Source organism: Convolutriloba macropyga, chromosome 11 (genome assembly GCF_964194025.1).
Source record: "Convolutriloba macropyga chromosome 11, txConMacr16.3, whole genome shotgun sequence".
NCBI lineage: Eukaryota > Metazoa > Xenacoelomorpha > Acoela > Convolutidae > Convolutriloba > Convolutriloba macropyga.
The window spans coordinates 15,014,764-15,038,685 of NC_134478.1; the positions used below are offsets into that span (position 1 = coordinate 15,014,764).

The following is a 23,922-nucleotide window of genomic DNA, read 5'->3' on the forward strand; positions in this document are numbered from 1 at the left end:
GATATTGAAGATTGTCGCGCAGTAGTCGTCGACTACCGGAAAGACACATTGCGATGGTACAATATATTGGAAGATTCTGTTCCAATCGAGAAAGAATTGGTAGAACTCGAAAAGAAATTGAAATCAGAAAATTTAAGCGACTCCGAAAAACAGATACTGTGTGATCAGGCAGAACGGTTTTTAGAAAAGCTAGATGAAATTTACGCAGAAGCTCTTCAAATATTGAAGACAGAAAATTGTTCCCATGGGTTTGCGAATTTTAGTAATGTTGGGAGTCACTATCAGGATTTGATTAAACAGTACAGGCTTAGCAAGGATTGTGGAAACCAAACATCGTTAGTGATAACTACATCGACTGGTGACAAAGACCCAAACGATGAAACTGTAATTGATACAGGAAATGGAGCAATAGAAAACGCTGAGGAGAACGCCGAGGCCTCTTCCAAGCATTCTACTACACATGGAAGCAGAAAACAAACCAGTATCGCCAACTCGCGATCATCGAGGAGGCGACAGATCGAAGCAATGGAGCTCGAAAGCCTAAAAGCAAAGAAAGAAACAGAGCAACGACTGCGAGAGCGCCAGTTGGAGTTATAGCAAGAGCGTGAAGAAATAGAACTTCGTCGCCAGCAAGAAGAGTTACGTTTGCAACAGCAACAACAACAACAGCAACAAGAGCAGGAGTTTCGTCTAAAGATGCAACAACAAGAAGATGAACTGCGTGTTCGACAGCATAAGCGAGCACTTGAAAACGAAAGAAAGAAAGCAGAGGAAGAAGAAGAAAGAAAGACGTCTGAAACTTGAGCTTACCAAAGGAAGCTCAAGAGCATCTGGATCAGTGGCAGATGAGATAGAAAGTGTTGGATCAAAACGAAATCACAAAAGAACAGCAGGGTGGGCAGAATCAGTGGCTCAACAGTCTGTCCATAGACGGCCACTATCTCCAAATGTTGTTATCGACCCACCAACGAATGTCACCAAGGACAGGGCTGACAGACATTTCAGCACCTACCCGAAAACTACCCCGCTGTTCCAACCAGGCGAAAGACTTTTCTCAACGCAACTGGCTCAACCCAGCATTCTCAGGAAACCAGAAGTCCGTAAACCAATTGGAGTAACGGAACCACCAGCACCGCCGTTGACAGGGACGACGTTTCAGCAGCAGGGAACGTCAGCAGTTCAAGACAGAAACAGGAATCAGAGTCCCATTAACAACCTTCAAAACAGGTCTGCCGAGAGCAGAAACAGGAGCACAATGAATTACACCACTCCCCAAGTCATTTACCAACCAGTAACAAGCAGTGGTGCCAGTGGCTTGCCAAAACTAAAACTGACTGAGTTTTCAGGAGACCCACTGGAGTGGCCAGAGTGGTCAGGTCTTTTTGATGTTGTGGTGCATCAAAAGCCAATCAGCGATACGGAAAAGATGCAATACCTGAAGACCAGCCTCACGGGTCAAGCACAAGCAGCAATATCGGGAATGGGATTCAGCTCACAATCATACTATCATGCTTGGGATATACTCTGTGAGAAGTATGGCAGATCAGATTTCATAGTCAACGCTCAATTCAAGAAAATACATACTCATCCTCCACTTTGGCATGACGATTCTACGAGCATCGTCAAATCCGCAAATGTAGTAACAAATGTAGTAAACACTTTGACTCAACTTGGATATACATCCGACCTAGAATCAGAAGGAGGGCTAAGTTCAACAACTAGAAAACTTTCTCCGCAACTGAGAGAACAGTGGTTGCAGTACATGCAAGATCGTCGACTAATGAGAGGCAACTTGATTGTTTTTAAAGAGTAGCTTGCCTCCAAAGCTGCAATTTATGAGAACTTGTTAGCACAGACAAACTCGTCGTTTGACAAACAAATTTCATAGCCGTGATAAACCGAAGACGAGTACCTTTGCTTCAAACGCTGAAGAGTCAAGCAAACCCAAGAATTTTGAATGTCCCTTCAAAGACGGAAAACATCTTATTTGGACGTGTGAAAAGTTTAAATCACTGAAAGTAAATGAACGTTGAGAGCATATCCAGAAGCTCCGACTGTGTTTCAATTGTTTAAAACCAGGCCACTTGTCGAAGGACTGCAAAAGCAGGACATGTAGTGTACCCAGCTGTGGAAGGCGACACAACAGGTTTTTGCACAGCGACCTGCCGAAGAAGGAAACTACAAAGAATGTCTCAGATGCTACAACAGCAGTAGCAACTAACATCACCCAAGGAGGACTCCCAGTGGTACGAATCAAGCTGACAAACAGAGACTTAAGCCTAAATGTACTAGCAATGTGTGATTCGGGATCCTCAATCTCGTTTGTGGACAAATCAGTGGTGTCAAAACTCAAACTCCAAGGCCAAAAAGCATCTCTATCAGTAGCAGGGATCCATGGCTCACAAGATGTCAAGACGGAAATAGTGCCGATAGCTGTTTCAGCGCATGAGAAGTCTCGACCATTGACAACAGTGCAATTCTATGTGCACGAAAAACTGAATTTGGGTGACCAGATTGTGGAGCTGCAAGAATTGAAAGACGGCTACCCACATTTGAGGAATTTGCCAGATCAGAGCTACAATCTAAACGATGTTCAAGTGATTCTTGGACAAGATTGTTACGACATTCATCACCCTTTTGAATTCAAGAAGTCAGAAGACAAAGCTGCACCATGGGCAATGAAATCAAAGATTGGCTGGGCCTTAAGTGGTCCGCTACCAGCGAAGCAGGCAGCAACTCTTGCCACAGCAGCAACATCAATTGCAGATGATAAACTAGCAAACCAGTTGAGTAAGTGGTGGGATATCGAGTCTTACGCTTGAAACTGCGATTTCACCGGACATTCAAAGGAAGAGCAACGAGCAATCAAGACGTTGGAGCAAACAACGCAATTCAACGGTGAAAGATATGAAGTAGGACTTCTGTGGCGAGAGGACGAAGTGAAATTACCGAACAACTTCTACTCTGCTATGGGGCAACTCAAGTATCTAGAACGACGCCTGCAGAAAGACGAAATACTAAAGAAGCGGTACCAAGAAACCATTGACACAGATTTCAACGCTTGATACGTTCGGAAAGTAGATGAAGCTGAACTGAATGAAACCAAAGACGAACTGTAATGGTATTTACCACATCATCCTGTCATAAACCCGCATAAACCCGAAAAAGTCAGAGGAGTATGCAACGCAGCAGCAAAGCATCAAAGTGTAGCTTTGAACGGCAAACTTCTATCTGGACCAGACCTGCTGCAGAGTTTGATCGGAATCATTTTTCGGTTCCGAGAACACCAAATAGCTTCATCAGCCGATATAGAAGCAATGTTTCTTCAAGTTGTTGTCCTAAAAGATGACAGCCGATGCTTACGATTTCTCTGGCGAGAAGATCCAGAGCAGAGAATAGAAGTCTATGAGTACACAAGACACGTTTTTGGGGCGAAGAGCTCGCCGACTTGTGCAAATTACGCTTTGCACCAAGTGGCGAACGATAACGCGAAAGAAGACGAAAATCTTGTCAAAGCGTTTCAGCGAAATTTCTCCAAGGATGACTTCCTCAGTCGTCAGTCAGAACCCCTCAAGAAGCGATTGAAATCTACCAGAAAGTCAGAGAGATCCTTAACAAAGGTGGATTCAAATTGACGAAATGGATAACAACATGAAGTCAAGTCACAAATCCCAGAGACAGACAGGTCAACGAAAGTTGTGAAAACGTTCGAAGCAGAATCACAATCATCTTCAATCCTACGACTCAACTGGAATGTGGACACAGACAGTCTCATTGTCTGTCGTGGAACTGAGCAAGAACTTCCAGCAAAAATAACTCAGAGAATTGTCCTATCCTTTGTCTCAGCAGTGTTCGACCCACTTGGGATATGTTCACCCTTCACCATACGAATGCGGTTTCTACTCAAAAGCATCGGGGCAGCAATGGGACAAGCTTCGGACAAAGTGTTGTCAGCAGAACACTCAAATTTGTTCAGTGATTGGTGCTCTGAGTTGAGAGAAATAAGGACAATGTCAATAAATCGACTTTATTTTGAGATCATGTCGGCATATGCTTGAGCCGTTTTGAATGATTTTTTCAGGTCATGATAGCGTTCAGTGGAGGGCATGAACGGTGCACTCGCGTTCTCTTGTCCTAGCAAGAAATGATTAGGTGTGAGTGCCGTCAAACCTTCAGGGTCGTCACTTACTGCTGTCAGGGGTCTTGCGTTGAGAGTCTGCTCTACAAGACACATTGTTGTGCTGAGTACCTCGTCGGTGAGGCTTCGTTTGTGCAAGATTGCAATCATGACCTTCTTGCAACTTTGAACCAGTCTTTCACAGATTCCACCAAAGTGAGGAGCTCTGGGAGGATTGAATTTCCAAGCAATCTTTTTCTGTGCTAAGTCGCTCTCAAACTTTGATTTGTCCCACTCGTTCATGAATGCTTTCAGCTCATTGGCTGCTCAAAACTGGCGGAGCAAAAGTTGCGGCTGCTCAAGAATCTCAGCGGAACCGATATAACACAGCCTGGTTCCCGAGTTTTACGCCGGCCTGGTTCTTCACTGGGTTCGATTGACTAACGGTCTCGCAGAAATAATTAGTCGTTCGGACGTATTAAAGGACTGTAACTTTAATTTTGTTGATTGAAGTTAAGAAAATCCTAAGTGATAATCTATGTTCATTCTCCTGCTGAAGTTTGTAAGGCTTCAAACAGTGTTAGTAATGTTGCTAATTTCTCGTTAAGTAAGCTCAACTAACTTTGAACTCGCAAGATTTTAAGATCTAGCAAAAGTTAGCAAAAAAGACTAAAGTTGTTAAGTATCAAATTTTAGTCTATCTGAGAGCCAACTGCTCTTGGTAACAGTTTCTAATGGTTCTAAATACAATACGGTTTCACTAATCAAACAATTGGGTTGAAGTAAATAATCAAATATTTATCGTTTATAACATCATCGCTACTTGTTTCTGATTGGTTAATCAAGAAAATGATTTAGGTCATTGTTTACATAGTAAATGTCAAATTACTGCAAGATTTACTTTTGTTGACATAAGCAGGGATTGTTATTACATGGCTCTAAATGCCTCGAATATACGGTATTTCACCTTTAATGATCATCTAGAGAATCATAAATAAACAACTTAAGAAATTTAACAATAAATAACAAAATATCGAAAAATGCCAATTTTGCACTATTTAAGTGCTAATAGCCACACTTGTGGGTCTGATGGAGAAACGTTCGTTGGGTCCATGAGTAGCTTAGAGGTAACCCTAACCGTCTGCCATAACCTCGGGTTGCTCGGATTTTGCCTTCCCAAAATCGGGGGGGTGTACAGATTTTTGGTCCCAAATTGTAAAATTTTTCATTTTTGACCATTTTAGAGTTTTGACAAATTCTAAGTTTTTTCAGTTTCAAAAGTTATTTCTTGCCGTCTGATGGCTTTTCTAGCTGATCTGAAGTGGCGCCAACATCGCCGGCCCTGTTTTCGATCTCGGAAACACCATCGTAGAATACTGGCGCTAACTTCAAACTTCACGACTGGCCGGTTTAGCTCTCCATGTGACATTTTGACTCTCGCTGATCTCCCAACTCCGTCGTTGCCAGTGAAGATCTCAATGATTCGTCCCAGCTTGTTTTTAGAGCGTTGTGCTGAGTACCTCGTCGGTGAGGCTTCGTTTGTGCAAGATTGCAATCATGACCTTCTTGCAACTTTGAACCAGTCTTTCCCAGATTCCACCAAAGTGAGGAGCTCCGGGAGGATTGAACTTCCGAGTAATCTTTTTCTGTGCTCAGTCACTCTCAATCTTTGCTTTGTCCCATTCGTTCATGAATGCTTTCAGCTCATTGGCTGCTCCAACAAAATTTGTTCCGTTGTCACTGATGATGGTGTTCGGGTAGCCACGTTTTGCAATGAATCTTGTCACTGCAGCTAGACATGACTCGGTGTCCAATGATTGTGCGACTTCGATGTGTACTGCACTCGTTGTCAGGCAAGTGAAGAGGCAGCACCATCTCTTCAGGTTACGTCGTAGGAACTTGATTTCGAAGGGTCCGAAGTAGTCGACTCCGGTATGGGTGAAGGGGAACACATGTTCATCAAGTCGTTCTCGGGGTAGATCTGCCATCGGTGGGTGAATTGGGTTGGCTTTCCTGTGTCTGCATTTGATGCATCTCGACTTGATTTTCCTAATGCATTTCTCAGCCCGATGATTCAGTATTCTTGTTGGAGCATTTTTCTCAGTGATCTGTGCCCTCATGTAGGTTGTCTCGATGTGCTTTCTCCAACAGAAGTTGTAAACCTGGATGTTTTGCTGTTAACAATATTGGATGTTTTGCATTGTAATCAAGGTTTGAATGAGTCAGTCGGCCTTTCACTCTAATTGTTCCATCTTCCTCTATGAGGGGTGACAATTTGGCAATTTTTAAGGTTTTGGAGATGTCTTTGCTGTTTGCTATAGACTTCGAAACATTCGGGAAGCTTTCGTTTTGAACAATTCGAAACAGTATTTGCTCTGCTTGATGAATTTCGTCTGCCTTGAGAGTGCCCTTCTTCTTCGTCTTGAACCTCATGCAGTAGGCAATGAAGTTTCTAATTCGGTTGAAGGTTTCTACTCAAAAGCATCTGGGCCGCAATGGGACAAGCTTGGGACAAAGAGTTGTCAGTAGAACACTCAAAACTGTTCAGTGATTGGTGCTCTGAGTTGAGAGAAATAAGGAAAATGCCAATAAATCGACTTTAATTTGAAAACGGATGCACAAACTTGAGACTTCACATTTTCACAGATACATCAGAGGAAGCAATGTGCAATGTGGCATATCTGCAAGATATAGCAACGTTGAAACTCACCTATGTGGTAGGGAAATGCCGTGTGGCACCCATCAGACATATGACGTTACCGAAACTAGAACTTCAAGCCGCAGTCTACGGAGTTCGTCTCAGAAAGCAGATACTCAATGAACATGATGTCAGAATTGATAAAATCTATCATTGGACCGACTCATCAACAGTGCTACAGTGGCTACAGGCAGCGCACAAGAAACAACAAGTGTTTGTTGCTAACAGAGCAGCGGAAATACTGGAAAACTCATCGATGGATCAATGGAGACACGTCAAAGGTGCCGAAAACCCTGCCGACATCGGAACCCGAGGAATGGCCATCGAAGGCCTCAAGGAGTCCGTATGGCCTAACGGGCCGGCATGGCTCCAGGCAGATGAAGGAAAATGGCCAAAGCCCTGGTGTCAAGAGAACGAACTCGAACCCGAGCAAGTTACGAGTACTGTAGCAACAGAAACAAAACTAGACCAAATATTTGACTGGAGACGATACAGTACCTTCAACCGAATTAGAAACTTCGTTGCCTACTGCATGAGGTTCAAGACAAAGCAGAAGGGTACCCTCAAAGCGGACGAAATTCATCAAGCAGAGCAAATACTGTTTCGAATTATTCAAAACGAAAGCTTCCCGAATGTGTCGAAGTCTATAGCCAACAGCAAAGAAATCTCCAAAACTTTATACATTGCCAAATTTTCACCCTTCATAGAGGAAGATGGAACAACTAGAGTGAAAGGCGGACTGAAGCATTCAAACCTTGATTACAATGCAAAACATCCAATATTGTTAACAGCAAAACATCCAGTTGTACAACTTCTGTTGGAGAAAGCACATCGAGACAACCTACATAAGAGCACAGAGTACGTGAGAAACATGCTCCAACAAGAATACTGGATCATCGGGCTGAGAAATGCATTAAGAAAAATCAGGTCGAGATGCATCAAATGCAGACACAGGAAAGCCAACCCAATTCACCCACCGATGGCAGATCTACCCCGAGAACGACTTGATGAACATGTGTTCCCATTCACCCATACCGGAGTCGACTACTTCGGACCCTTCGAAATCAAGTTCCTACGACGTAACCTGAAGAGATGGTGCTGCCTCTTCACTTGCCTGACAACGAGTGCAGTACACATCGAAGTCGAACAATCATTGGACACCGAGTCATGTCTAGCTGCAGTGACAAGATTCATTGCAAGACGTGGCTACCCGAACACCATCATCAGTGACAACGGAACAAATTTTGTTGGAGCAGCCAATTAGCTGAAAGCATTCATGAACGAGTGCGACAAAACAAAGACTGAGAGTGACTTAGCACAGAAAAAGATTATTTGGAAGTTCAATCCTCCCGGAGCTCCTCACTTTGTTGGATTTGTTGGAATCTGGGAAAGACTAGGTCAAAGTTGCAGGAAGGTCATGATTGCAATCTTGCACAAACGAAGCCTCACCGACGAGGTACTCAGCACAACAATGTGTCTTGTAGAGCAGACTCTCAACGCAAGACCCCTGACAGCAGTAAGTGACGACCCTGAAGTTTTGACAGCACTCACACCTAATCATTTTTTGCTAGGACGAGAGAACGCGAGTGCACCGTTCATGCCATCCACTGAACGCTATCATGACCTGCGAAAATCATTCAAAACGGCTCAAGCATATGCCGACATGTTCTGGAAAAGATGGACTCGCGAATATCTTCCACAATGGAACCAGAGATCGAAGTGGTCAAAAGAGCATGTGCGAAACCTGAAAGAAGGCGAGTTAGTATGGTTAGTAGATGACTCTCTGAAACCCTGTGAGTACAAACTTGGACGAATCATTGAGATCTTTACTGGCAACGACGGTGTTGTGAGATCAGCGAGAGTCAAAGTGTCACATGGAGAGCTAAACCGGCCAGTCGTGAAGTTAGCGCCAGTATTCTACGATGGTGTTTCCGAGATCGAAAACAGGGCCGGCGATGTTGGCGCCACTTCAAATGAGCTACAAAAGCCATCAGACAGCAAGAAATAACTTTTGAAACTGAAAAAACTTAGAATTTGTCAAATCTCAAAAATGGTCAAAACTGAAAAATTTTACAAGTTGGGACCGAAAATCTGTACACCCCCCGATTTTGGGAAGGCAAAACCCGAGCAACCCGAGGTTATGGCAGACGGTTAGGGTTACTCTAAGCTCCTCATGGACCCAACGAACGTTATTGCATCAGACCCACAAGTGTGGCTATTAGCACTTAAATGGTGCAAAATTGGCATTTTTCGATATTTTGTTATTTATTGTTAAATTTCTTAAGTTGTTTATTTTATGATCCTCTAGATGATCATTAAAGGTGAAATACCGTATATTCGAGGCATTCACAGCCGCGTAATAACCATCTGTGCTTATGTCAACAAAAGTAAATATTGCAGTAATTTGACATTTACTATGTAAACAATGACCTAAATCATTTTCTTGATTAACCAATCAGAAACAAGTAGCGATGAGGTTATAAACGATAAATATTTGATTATTTACTTTATCCCAATTGTTTGATTAGTGAAACCGTATTGTTTTTAGAGCCATTAGAAACTGTTACCAAGAGCAGTTGGCTCTCAGATAGACTTAAGATCTTGCGAGTTCTAAGTTAGTTGAGCTTACTTAACGAGAAGTTAGCAACATTACTAACACTGGTTGAAGCCTTACAAACTTCAGCACGAGATTGATCATAGATTATCACTAAGGATTTTCTTAACTTCAATCAACAAAATTAAAGTTACAGTCCTTTAACTACGTTCGAGCGACTAATTATTTCTGCGAGATCGTTAGTCAATCGAACCCAGTGAAGAATCAGGCCGGCGTAAAACTCGAGAACCAGGCTGTGTTATATCGGTTCCGCTGAGATTCTTGAGCAGCCGCAACACTTTTGGTGTCGCAACTTCATTTAAATTTTCTCAGATGCTTTTTTGTTATTTCGTTTTCTCATGTAAGATTTTCTGTTATTGTCTCAAAGTAATTAGTATAATCAAGTAGGTTCAAATCAGTAAGGACTGTCAGCTTTCCACTCCAAGTTGTTTCTTGAATTCTTCCGACTTTGTTTTGCTATGATCTGTTCACACATTTGATTGATTTTTGAAGTCAAATTGGAGCGAAAGTTATGGTCACGACGGATAAGGATGTGAGCAAAAAAGTGAATGGTTTAGCGGCATGAAATTTTTTTGTTCTAATCTAAAGTACATTGAGAAAAAATTGTTTGAACAATAATTGGCTCTTGTTTTACAGTTCACATGCAGAATTTTGACTTTGATTTTTACTGTTTTTTTGTGTTTTTTTTTAGTTTTTTGGATCTATTTTTCCCTAATCCAATCAATTCTAGGTCTAGTTTTTGCTTTAGTGATTGAAAGTTTTTTGAATTGTATGTCAGGACATGTCCTGCCTTGCTTTTGTTTTTCGCTTTACCTTTTGATCACGTTTATCGTTTTACATGGGTCACGATTTTCCCGCTTGACTTCTGACTTACATCACTCACTATTTCAACTGAATGGATTTTAAATTCTTTCACGCATTGAATTACGCAATCTAGTGAGAACAGTCAAACCAAAAAGAAAAAAAATCAAAAGAAACAGGATAAACCGATAAAGCCTCGTCATTAAGTCACAGTGCATTAGGTAATCAAAGTTTATTAGAGCAATTTCTAGCTAACATTAAGCCTGATAGCTTTCAGTTTAGAAGCTGAATTTCGTATAGTTTTAGAATCTAACTGAAACTGCATGGTGAAACTGCAAACTTTGTGAAATTTAGGAAAAAATCTGTCACTTTCTATCTTTTTCGTTTTCTGTTTGATTATTGATTTGCATCAAGCGCGTCAACTGCGGCTATTTTCCGGCAATCTGCCGGCTATGATATTTTTGTGTTTCTTTGGTTGTTTGCTATATTTCATTGTTTTAAAATCTCCAGATGAAGAAGAGCAGAGCCTATTTTGGCTATTTGATAGCGTTTTCTCATTAGTTCTATCTTTAATTTTGATCAATTTAAGCGCTGGCAAGATCAAATTGCTTGTTAACAATTCAAATGGCAGTTAATGTGAAGCAAAATATTAGCTGTCAGGTTCCCAAGCCGGACTTCCTGTCAAATTGCTTAATATAGTTGGTTTTTTTTAAAAAAAATATCCCGAAATTTTTACTCTATTAGACTTGCAAAATTCAATTGTTTGAAATTGTATGCTTGCTTGCCGCGCTAGTAGATAGTTTTAAATCATCCGCGTCACGAATTTCAAAAAGTTTTTATTTTGCAACAAAACTTTTTTCTAGAAAATTTTAATTTTGTTTCAATGACAATCTTTAAATTATATTTACAGTTATGATGGATCCAATCACAGACTAGCGGAATACAAATAAAAAGAAAATAGCGAAAGCCTCCCAAGTTATTCCTGGTTTTTAGAAATTAGTCTCCAAGCCAATTGTTTTTCAGTTCTTTATCAAAATGTCAAAACACGGATCATTTTAAAATCTCAAAATATTTTAATGGAAAATACCTCAAAGAAAATAGTTCGTCACATTAAAGCAAAATAAACTTGAACAAATATAAAATCTTTGCCTTTTTTTAACAAAAACGTTTTAAGAATTGTTTCATAAATTTTGTCCACTGAAGATGACTTATCAGAAACTCATTTGGTTGTATCTACGTAAATTTCTATATTGGATTTGCTAATTGTTCGAAAAAAGATTTCAACTATTTAAGAGTTGAAAAAATTACAATTTTCTTTATTGTGTATCATTATTTTTTTGTTCTTTGTATTTGTCTTCTCATGTCAAATAATATAGACGTTTTTCTTATTTTGTCTACATAACTACAAAATTTATCATGCTCAATGCTTAATTTGGGGCTGTCACTGTTTTTACGTTCAAATCTTTATTAAGCCAAACTTTTATACATTTTTTAAAACTCTGATAAAAATCTTTCCTTTTAAACGGTTTTCAAGAAAATGTTATTGTTCCGACCCCACTTTACTAAAGTTTTATAATCCTATGGCATAAACTTGTTGACTACAGGTGCAATAGATTTGCTAATGAGCATTAGTTGAACCTATCTAGTGCTGTGAGTGGAAATCTAATGGCTGTTAAGTCTTTGAAAATAAATTTTCAAACTTTTTTTTAAAATTAGAAAATCATAAACTTATTTTTGTGAACTGTAAGTTCATCTCAGTAAAAACAGGATTGAACTCCTTTATACCACTGCAACATAAGTTAATCTCATTGGAGGCTTTATCAAATTTTTCAAATTTCAAAGATTTCAAATTTTTTAAAAATTTTTTTGGACATTTCGTTTTATTGGTTCATTTTTAAATCTTATCACGTCATCCTAATATTGATGGATACATCCTCCTTTAGTGAAGACGTCCAAAGGATCATAGATAAAACTTTCTGAGAGAAAAATATGGTTTAAATGGCTTCAACACTTTCTTCTCCCATTTTTCTAAAGAAATTTTGGTTTTTGCCTGTATTTGTCGTTTTTTTTTCATAGTCATAAGACATATTGTGATGTCTTATTGATTACCTAGGCATGATAAACATCCTTGTATTCACATCGTGGCATTTTTTTCTACATCAACAACAATTTATCTAGTTAGCGGTTTTGTCTTCTAACTATTGTTTTTTTGACTTCGGTGCACGAGTCTTCATAATTTTTATAATTTTTGGATTTTTTCCTAGTAATTTTGGTTCCTTTTGAAATTGTATTACATTATCCTAATATTGATAGCTCCCATTGGCTTATTGAAGACGTTTAATGGATCGTTGAAAAAGTTTTCAGAGAAAAAAGCTTATGGTTTAAATAGCTTCGACACTTTCTTCTCTCAATTTTCTACCGAACTTTTGGATTTTGCCTGGTTTTGTTGTTGTTTCATATTCAATGACTTGTTGTTAAGTCTTATTGATTAATTTTGAATGACAAACATCCTAGTCGTCACATCATCTAGGCATAATTTAGCGTATTAAGTGCCTTCAAACTTTTCAGTTTTTTTTTCGTCAATTTTTCAGTTTTTTTTCAGTTCTTTTCGTCAACTTATTCTCGTCATTGAGAAGTCCACTCCAATTCCTTGAATTTCAAAAGATAACTTGTCTACTAATATTATGTCGTAACTGATGTTTTGTTTGGTGGACATTATGCGTTTTCATAAAAAAATATTGTGAGTGGGGTATTTGTGTTTCTTTTTTTTTCTCTTCTTTTAGCTTATTCAGGTAATAACAGATCCCAATGATTTTCAAATGTGGCCCAAATGAACAAACTTCTTTTCTCTTTCAGTATAATTTTAGCTGAACGAGTTTAAATGTAAACTGAAATAAAGTAAATAAAATTCAGATAATAGCTAATGATTTTAATGGCTTCAATAATTTATGTTATTGTTCGTAATTTTTTTGAGATTTTCAACGTCTTTGTGTAAATTGTTCATTTTTTGAGATTTTCTGCGTATTTAGTTTATTCCTATGGTTTAGTCTCAGCAAAGAGAGGTCCCATTAGTTTCATATTGACTTTTTAGTAAATTTATCAAGAATTATTTTGTTAAAAAGCTAAAGATTTTTTTAGACTTTTGAAATTATTTGGTTTAAGAAATGTTGATTGATCTTTGACTTTAACCTCATTTTTTTTCTCTATGTCAACTTTTTACCTAATCTCATTATGAAAAACATACATCTGCTGTATAGTTAGCAAAAACTAAATTTGTGGAGTTAAGGTTTTATCTGATTGCATTTTGACGTTGTTACTAGGTGCTTTTAAAATTATATATTTGGTTTCTGCCGTGAAAATTTTGTTTTTGCATATTTTGTTGTTTGCTGTATTCTCTCGTAGTCTTTTTATTGGTAGATCTCGTGAGCGCTGTAATGAGAAATGGCATTATGTAATTCAATTTGAAGTTAGATTTTGTAGCATTTTTTTTAATTCAAACATCTATTTTTGTTATCTCTTCATTTGGTTGACAATTAAGTCAAAAATGTAGATGAGCTCGGGTCGGAACATCATGTGCGAACGCACATTAATGAGCCGCCTCGTACCTATATCGGATAAAAGAAATGGTGCAGCTTGGCCGTTTTCAGTGCTTTGCAGTTTACAATGGGAAAGACTCCAGTTTTCTTCAATTATGCACTCGAAGATGCTGTGATGAGAGGTCGCCACATCGGTCTAGGACCTCAAAAAGTTTTGCCTCCCCTTTTCCTGATTTTTTCTCAACAAAACTAAATGGTACAGTTATTTTACCATCCGTAGATACTATTGTATTGCTCATTTAACTCTCGTGAACAAATGAAAAGATGAGTGTTTTTCAGATCTGACAACGACAATTGAAGGCTTGGACTTATGCTCGGACTACATTGTTACTGTAGTGCCTGTTAGACCAGGACTCATCTCCGAATCTCTCCAATTCACAATTCGAAACTGTAAGTGGCAACAAACTGTTTTTTATATGCTCAAGTTTCAAGAACTGACCCTCGTGAACAAAGCTTCCGTTATAAGTCCGTGTGAACTAAGTAATGAGTATTTTGCATAATAATGGTTTGTATAATCTATAAGAAATGTGAGTGACAATATTAATACTATTATACTACATTGAACATGTCAAAATATCAGGTATAAATGGGGGGAAGGTCGGGGTAAGAAGCTCATCCGAGATCGACAGCTCTCATCCGGATGTGTCAAGATTTAGCAGCCATAAAACGGGTCACAATTGCCATGAAAACTGCATGATAATTCCGTTTTCTACGAATTTTCTATTGTTATGAAATTTCTGATAGATAATATTCGGATTGTGATTACAAGTTTACATGTGGATAGAAATTATGACCACATTTTAAAAATTGGCATGGTGTCGTCATGGTCTTTTCTATGGAAAAAAAACAGGAAGATCTGCAATGTGCGTTCGCGCATAATGTTCCAACCCCTCGTAGGTAAACATTTCATCAGATCGTGAATATATAAAATCTTTGTTATACATTTAGAAGAATATCAGCTGTCTTTTGAACAGATTTTTTTCTGATAGTAAAATTGCAGGTAACTAGATCAGTAACTAAAGAAAAAGCAATTTTTCGTAGAAATAATTATGGGAAGAAAACCTATATGACGTTTTCCTCTTACTCTAATTGTTCCGACCCCACTTGTGTGGGGAGGAACTATATACTCAAATGTTTTTTTTGTTCAGTCAATTTTGGACGTTCGATATAATGATCGTAGAGGAATGTGAGTGGTATCATTAAAAAGCTCGTCCAGCGTAGAATTCGAAAAATTTTTTTTTGAATTTCGTATTTTTCGAGGAGTTATTGGGGTTTTAAGTTTTGTGTGAACACGGCATATCTAGCATGATTTTGTGTTGCAATAGGCCAAAGGCAATAAATAGGCTAGTTCTGTTCTCATAGCGAAGTTTACTATAAAAAAAATTATAATTCATTTTGACGGCTGTAATTCAGGGCACTTTTCATTTTTTTATTTTGTGTTTTTTAAGTCACTTAGAGAATAGTCACTTTTCTTATCGAGCCTCCGTTAATTACAAACCTCATTAACAGTCAAATGATTCCCAGTGAACAAAAATTTCGTTTTCAAAGAATTGCTTATCTTTTTTGGCTTCGGCTATGAGTTTTCGTAATTTTCAATAAAATTTGGAATATTCAATTTGACATTTGACTTTTTGGAGTCCTACGACATAGATTCGTTGACTAAAAGTGCAATAGGCTTCCTAATGAGCATTAGGCAAAAGTATCTAGTACTTTGAGTGGACAGCTAACGGCTGTTAAGGATTTAAAATTTTTTTTTTTCAAATGTTTTGAACATTAACCGATCTTAAACTTATTTTCATGAATTTTCAGTCAATCCTAGTAAGGACAGGAACCCGCTCACTTCTACTGCATGGAAATTTATTCTGGTAAGAGGTTCTGTCTTTCAACTATCGGTTTTATGACCTCGATGCATAAATTTTCTTTTTTTTTATTTTTTGGATATTTTTTTCGTAAATTTGTTTCCTTTTGAAAACTTATCGCATTATCCCAATATGGATAGTTCCCATTGCCTTAGAGAAGACGTTCAATGAATCATAGATAAAGTTGTCAGAGAAAACCTTATGGTTTATAAGGCTTCGACACTTTCTTCACACAATTTTCTACTGAATTTTGCCTTTTGCCTGTATATGTTGTTGTTTTCATAGTAATAAGATTCATTGTGATAATTTACTGATGGCTAACATCTTTGTCCTCCCATCAAGGCATAATTTTGCGGTTTTATTTACTTTCGTTAAATGCTGATTTTACTGGCGTTGATACTACGGGTGTTCTCGGAAATTTTGTGGTTTTAATATACTTGTCATATTTGTCAATTTTTTTAATACATTTTGTTAAAAAAAGGAGAAACCTATTGCTGTTAAAAAATTAATTGAAAATGAAGAAGTTTTACATAAAAATTTTTTTTTAAGGGCTTTGACACCTTTCTTGCTCAATTCTTTTGAACTTGCGGTTTTTGCCTGACTTTTTATTCTGTATGTAGATGTAAAATACTGTCTGGTCTCATAAGCTTCTAATTGAGGATTGACTGAATCATGATATGCAATGCATTCAGTTTATTGTGATTAGTCTTAAGGTTTTTGATAGTATTCGTTTTCAAAATTTTTGAAAACTTTTCTGTTTTTGTTGTTCTTTTCATCAACTTGTAACTTATTCTCATGATTGAGAGGTCCTATCCTGATTCTTGTAATTCAAAAATTAACGTGTCTTTTCATATTTTGGCGTAACTGATGTTTTGCTTGGTCGACGATATGCGTTTTCAGAGAAACTTTGTCAGCGCTCAATATTTGTTATTTTTCTCTTCTTTTAGCACATCCGCTTATTAATAGATCCCAATTATTTTCAAACTTGGCCCAATTGAGCTTATTTAAATTTTAAGTATAGTTTTAGCTGAGTTAGTGTAAATAACAATTGGAATTAGAATACACAATTGTTTGTAATTTTTAAAATCGTTAGTCCGTTTCTATGGCTTAGACTAGCCAAAGACAGGTCATTTTGTTTTCGCAATGATTTTTTAGTAAATTTATCCAAAATTTTTTCCTTAAAAGCTAATGATTTTTCAGACTTTTGAAATTATATGGTTTAAAAAATTTTGATTGATTTTTGAATTTCGCCTCATTATTTCTTCCTTTGTCGACTCATTACCTTGTCTAATGAATGAGTATTCCCATCTACTGTGTAGTTAAGAAAACGTTATTTTGTGTATTTAAGGTTTATCCGATTGCATTTTGACGTTGTCACTAGCTGTTTTTAATTTTAGATATTGAGTTTTTTCCGTGAAATTTTTGTTTGTGCTTATTTTTTGTTTGTTTTTTTTTCTCCCAGTCTTTTCAATGGCAGCTCTCGTGAGCGCTGTAATGAGGCATGACATTAAGCAATTCAATTAGTAGTTTGGTTTTACGATGATTTTTCAACTGAAACATCTATTCATGATTATCTCTTCATTTTTTTGACAATTAAGTCAAAAATGTAGATGAACTCGGGTCGGAACTTCTTGTTCGAACTCACATTAACGAGCACCTTTTTTCAGATTTTTTTAAACCGAAAGATGCTTTTACCGTGTATAGCTCAGTTTAGCTATCAAAGCTGACCCTCTGAAAGAAATTGCAATCTGTTATGCAGTTTTTGTTAGAAAGAATTTACATTTTACAGAAATTTGCTGCTAAAATTAAGGGTACTAGCCATTGTACAATAAATAATTAGAATTTGCTCTAGTAAACTTTGGTAATCTAATTCATGATGACTTAAAAATGGGCTTTATTGGTTTACCGTTTTATTTCTTGCTTTTCTGACCTTGTGCGCATTCAGTATTGGCAGAGGTTTGTTGGAATAAGTTGTAAGGTTTTTCAGTTGAAGCTTTGGGCGAGCCAAGATAGAAATTGCGATAATTTTAATATAAAAAATTGGAATTAAAAAGGAAAAACGAAAAACATAGCACAACATTTTAAAGTTTAACAACATAAAAAGTCAACTGAATTTGATTAAAAATCAAACTTAATTAGAACGGCAGTGATTATGTATAACCATGAATACTCAAAAAACACGGGAGAAAAATGTTAAACGAAAACAAAATTCGCAAACATTGTATTGAAGTCAAAGTGTTTAACAAGCGCATTTCAAAGAACATTTTAAGAAAGTTTGAGCCAAATTCATAAAACCATTACGCTTTTAAATAATTACAGTAGTTTAAGGTTTCTAATTAGTTTCGAAGAAAGACACCGACGACACCCTTTAGTAATGACACAAATTGAAAAAAACAATGAGAAGGGAAAGCCATAGGGCAAAACTCAAATCTCACTTCAAATTTCACATTTCACTACTTATGTACCCCCTTTTATCGTTCTCGATAAAAAATCATGAAAAAATAAGAAAGAAAGTAATCGCCGCCTGGAGGCAATTTTTTTTTACAAAAACCTAATTTGTTAAAACTCTAATTTCTGACTCCCTTTGAAAAAAATTGTAATTTTTACCTGCCCAGAAAATATGTTTGGTGTTCATTTGACGACGTCGCTGCGACAAATTTCTCAATTCTTCAAATTGACATGTAAGTTTCATCAACAATCAAAAAAAAGTGAGAAAAGATTTAGGTATGCTGTTCAAATCTTTTGGACTGTAAAATGGAACGCACCCGATAATAGTTGTTTCAGTCGTGATGGCTGGAAATACTTAGAGATATAATACCCGGGCTGACCATCCAGAGCATTGCAGTACTGAACCAGTGTAAATCCATAGACTGTATATAGCCATTTTTACACTTGTACATATTATGTTCATGTCAAAATATAGACTGATCAGTCTATTTTTCAGAGTAAAATTGGTATTCTGTTTTTAATCTGATTTTGATCTGTCCATTACTATTTTTGTACAATTTTAAGCTTCATTAACATTATTGTATACCTCTTGTCAGCCTAAAACCATTCTGTTCTAAACCTGTTTCAGCTCTGATTGTCAGCCTAAAATATACTGTTTTTAGCCTGTTTCAGCGCTGATTGTCGGTCACACCACAGGCATATTCACTCCATTCTGCATCAAAGCACAGGCATATTCGTACCATTCTGCGTCACACCACAGGCATATTCACATTCACATCATTCTGCATCACACGACAGGCATATTCACACTATTCCGCATCACACCACAGGCATATTCACACCATTCTGCATCATACCACAGGCATAATCACACCATTCTGCATCACACCACAGGCATATTCACACCATTCTGCATCACACCACAGGCATATCCAACACACACACACACACACACACACACACACACACACACACACACACACACATGCACACACATGCACACACACATGCACATGCACACACACACACATGCACATACAAATAGGCACACACACGCACACACGTGCGCGCGCTCTGCGAAAGGTTGAAAACAATGTATTTTAGGCTGACAGCATTTGCTAATTGAAAAGACGATGTAAAAGAAGTAAATGTACCAGTACTGAAAACCAGTACTGAAACCAGTATATAAAACCAGTACTGAAACAGCTTATTTACATTAAAAAAAGTTGGTCATTATGCCCAGAAAAAAAACAGAACAGCTATTCAGACTGTTCAGATTAATTTCAGTGTAAAATTAGTAGTGTAAAATTTTCGAAAATGTTGAAACATGCTGAGCATGTCAGAAAAGCATGCAAAATGCATGCAAAATGAAACATCAAGTTTGCAATTAACCAGTTCCAAATTGGTACATATGTCCCAAAGATGCTTTTATTTTATAAGCTCAAATTTTTGAGAATTCGGCGTAATTTGGAACTTTTCTTCATTACATGTATGATATTTTGGATTTATTCTGTTTCGCGAAACCCGGTGTTTCTATGCCCCCACCCCCACCACCAACTACAATTTATATGTTGTTATATAGCGTGTTACAATGTAAAAAGAACACGTGCGCCTGTGGGCGTAAAAGTTGTATGCCCACTAAGCTGGCGGGGGGGGGGGGGGGGTGATCCAGAATAGATTCCATATTTTCATAGGAAAATATAATTTATACCTTTTTAGTCTCCAAGAAACCATGGTGAAGAAATGAGAATGTGTTTAATTCAAGTTCATATCGAGTTGACTGTTGTCACATCTCAATTTTAAACCAACTTATTAGAATTATTGACCCTGAATTTTTTCAACTTAATTCATGACAAACTAAAGATTGCGTTCATAATTGATTTGTTATGTTTTAGGGAGCGATGCAGATTTTGTGACGCAGACATTGAGTAAGATTAATTCCATCTACAAGTTCGCATACATTATTCTGTAATAATCTAACCTGCATTTTTTTTCAGGAGAATTTACAAACGACGCAATGAGTAAGTTTTAGAAAATTAATTGATATTATTTCTGTAACAAAAATCAAACGGCATTGTCCGGAAACTAATAAATGAAATGCTTATGTTGCTTATGATAGATATTTTTCCGTTCAAAAATCAGCCCAGAAATCAGCTTGTTCGATAGTTTATAATAGGAAAAAAAACCAATGGTCGAGGCCCTGTTAGACACCATTTTAACCAAATTTTTAATTGAAATACAAGATCTTTGCCGTAAAATCCCCCCAAGGGCACGTTCCAAACGGAGGGCAAAAATGGAAAAGATCCCAATAATGTAAAAGCTGTAACTATTTTAGTAAAAAGCAATTTAATTCTGTATTTTTCAGCCATTTGTGGCATTTGTCCGAATGCTAACTTGACCGAAGTCTGTTCATTTCCTTCTACTATAAACGGTGTATCTCACAACACCTGTGCGCCCACGGCCATTGGGGGAGATCTCGTGTGTCAGGAACCGGGGGGAGATGAATTGATGCCCTGCTATGGAGGAATCATTGACAGATGCAGTAAGTATTCACTGCTATTACAGGCCGGAGTAGTAATTTTTAGATAACAGCTGATATATAGGACTTATCGTACAAAAACTGTCTGTGAATTTCTAAAGCAGAAAGATATGGAAAACGGAACATATGAGCTTTATATGTTGAAACAAACGTAAGCTAACGGTATGGGTGAACTGAAAATAAGTTTTCATTTCAAATATCAACAAATAGTTGCAAGGTAATTTTATATTTCTTCGACAGGTATAAAATTACATCAAGGTCATAAATTGAACTTACAAAATATTTCAACGATTCAATTCTTTTAATACTGTTGTCAATGTTTGTTTTTACAGGAAGATGATTTTTTAACTCGACTTTCAATGATAAAAAATATACATGTTTTTGTTAAGTTTTTGTTGATTTGTTTTTCAACTTTCAAGTTAATAAGATGCCCTTTTGTTACATTTTCTGCACTGCCTCCGTACCCTCAACATTCTGGCATTTGACGCCATTCCGTTTTCTGCATAAATCATTTGTGACTGATGCCATAACCATTTGTTTTTACTTCATCCCACTAAATTTGAGCTGTATATAAATTAAGAAAAAAAATAATTTTTATCTGTTTTCTGTTTTTTATTCGCTGTATTTCATTCAGTTCCATGCAGCTCTGAGAAGTTTTTGAATTGACTATGATATTTTTGTCTGACCTTTGTGAATGAAATTACTGATATATGTGTTCTGTAAAGTTTCTTGGCGCTAGTTTTTGAGCTTTAATCTATTTTTCGTGTCTTTCCTCAACTCTCTAAGATATATTCATCATTGGACTCTGCAAATTTGTAGGCACGTTCCCCCTAATGATTTTCTATATTTATAATGGGATGAGCGGCCAGTTACACTTTTTCGATCAGAGTTTTTAGCACTGGAAGTGGTGTTATTCGAAGGTTTTTGATATTTTAAGTAAATATTTGATAGTTTATGGATGAAATAACGATATAAACAAGTCCTACTAGAATGTACTTGTGCAGTAAAATATTGGGTGACCATGGGAATGGTTTAGAAAATTGTTGAAGAAATTTATATGAATTTTGAAATAAGAGAAGGCAAATTATCAGTTTTCGAAAAACCATGGGGTGGAACTTGTCCGACCCCCCCCCCAAGATGCGAAGGAGTTATTGGTTGATAACCAATTAATGATGGGAGGAACCCCCAATGGTCCTCCAATGCGGGTATAAATTTCAGGCCAATCAGACCACCCACCATCCAGTTAATAACACCGAAAGTAATGTGATTTGATGGTTTTTGGGTATTCTATTGTGAAATGTGACTGTTTAAGTCGGAAGTAATGGAATTAATCAGTTGTAATGTCGTGATCGTATGAATTAGGGTTTTGCATGATCTTGAGAAGGGTTTACGATGTAAAATGGCGACTTTTGAGAATATTGGTAATCATCTCATGAAGGTTGTTAGCACCGAAATTGAAATATTTTTTTTTGCAAAAAGTTGAAGTCGGATTGACCTGAAACTTGGGGGATAGACTAAATTGGGTACGAGAAATACAATTTGAACGGAAAACTTGAATTGCTCGTGGACTACTGGTAGTAGCCCTATGATTTCTGGAGGGTTACTGTAAATTTTCAAGGGCTCTCGATTAGTGATATTTAAACCCCAGATTCCGACCGCAAGCCGGTGCTACGGGAAAGCCGAAAAACCGAAAAAAAATGAAATTCTAGCCCTCAAATGAGTTTGATATGGTAAAAATGTGATAAACCAGGACAATTAGTGACAAAATATACCCACCCCGATCACTTTTTTCCGAATTCGGATTTTTCAGATGTTGGCCGACACGACTCGTTTAAAGTATTCAATTTGCAAACGACTTGCAACGGCTAATCCGTTGGTTGTCAAACTTGGCAGGCAAGTTAGTGGCACTCTATATTTAATAAAAAAAATTTACCCAAAGACGTTTTGACCACTACGTCGTGAGTTATTAGCTTTGGAACTCTGGGGTCATCCGGGAGGTCAATGAAAAGTGTACGTGGTCATTGCTCGTGTTCTATTCGGATATAGTTCATGAAATTTTGTAGATAGGTGCAACTATGAGAGAAATTTCCATGACAAAAATTAGTTTTATCAACCTGACCCCTTATTTATGACGGGCGACCTTTGGATGACCCCTAGATATCAAATTTTTAGGTATTTAACAAAATTGGTCTAATGGGGTTGTATAATTACAGGGAATTGCTTGAATTGGTTTCAAAGCTGTAAATTACAATTGGTGTTTGTTTCAGAATTGAGTTTGTTTATTTATTCAAAACATGATTTTTGACAGGGATTGATTGCAGCTAGTTATTTTGATAGCAGAAATAGAGGAATAATAAATTTTCAGAGCAACGTTCAATGTTTACTGAGCAAACACTGATTGACATGTCGAGTGCATATATGAGATAACGCAAAGTGGGTTAGTTTACATAAGATTACAAAGGTTATTGACTTGAGATAAAGAGAAATTTGAACAATAGTTGTTAGCAGTTGAATGACAGAGCATAATTTGATTTTGAATTGTTTGCATAGCAAACAAAGCCCTCCTGCAGAATGTGACAGATTTCATGTTAAAGTTGCGATGTTTACTTAAGATATTAGGGTTTGTTTGCTTAAGATAAGAGCGTATTGATTGAGTATAAATTGAAGTGACACAGAATTTTTTGCAGAGATTGGAGATTTTTGGGGGAATTCAGAAGTTTGGACACGGGAAAGATTCTTGCACAAGCGCGAGAAAGTAGTTGGTTTAGTTGGACTAAACTTTAAGAGATAGTGTGAAAAGCAGAGGAGAGATTGAAAGTGGGACTGAACTCTGGAAGTTTGTAATTGCAAAACCAGTTGGGATACTGTGAGCGTTTTTGATTCAGTTCATTTGGGAATTGAACCGCGGATATTGATCTTTTAATTACGTTAATTACAATTATAAATTGTCCTAAGTTTTGATTGTCCTTTCCATTGATGTGCAAGTAATCTTCTTACATTTGTTATCCATAAAACTAGAATTGATATTACGAGCCCTATTGTGAATTAACTTATTTCAAGGCAATATTTTTTGCAACAGCATTGACGAAAGGAAGAGGGGAAATATCAGAGTAACAAAGTGACGCTTTCTTCACCAATTCAAAACCTTTGGTTTATTTTATTTGATCGATCTTCCGGGCAACAGAGTCCCCTCACTGTTGGCCTAGATAGAAATTCAGAAGACCAGAAACCTGGTCGGTTTTTTGATTTT

General features: G+C 37.2%; 1 protein-coding gene across 1 annotated transcript in view; it reads left to right on the forward strand.

Annotated features, from left to right (window-relative positions):
• LOC142349998 (uncharacterized) overlaps positions 1 to 23,922 on the forward strand; it is a 211,291-nt gene that overhangs the window by 61,475 nt on the left and 125,894 nt on the right. Inside the window, exons 10-13 of the mRNA XM_075401883.1 lie at positions 14,106 to 14,216; positions 20,029 to 20,061; positions 20,131 to 20,154; positions 20,499 to 20,675. Of these exons, the coding sequence (XP_075257998.1) occupies positions 14,106 to 14,216; positions 20,029 to 20,061; positions 20,131 to 20,154; positions 20,499 to 20,675 (345 nt within the window). The remainder of the gene's footprint in view (positions 1 to 14,105; positions 14,217 to 20,028; positions 20,062 to 20,130; positions 20,155 to 20,498; positions 20,676 to 23,922) is intronic.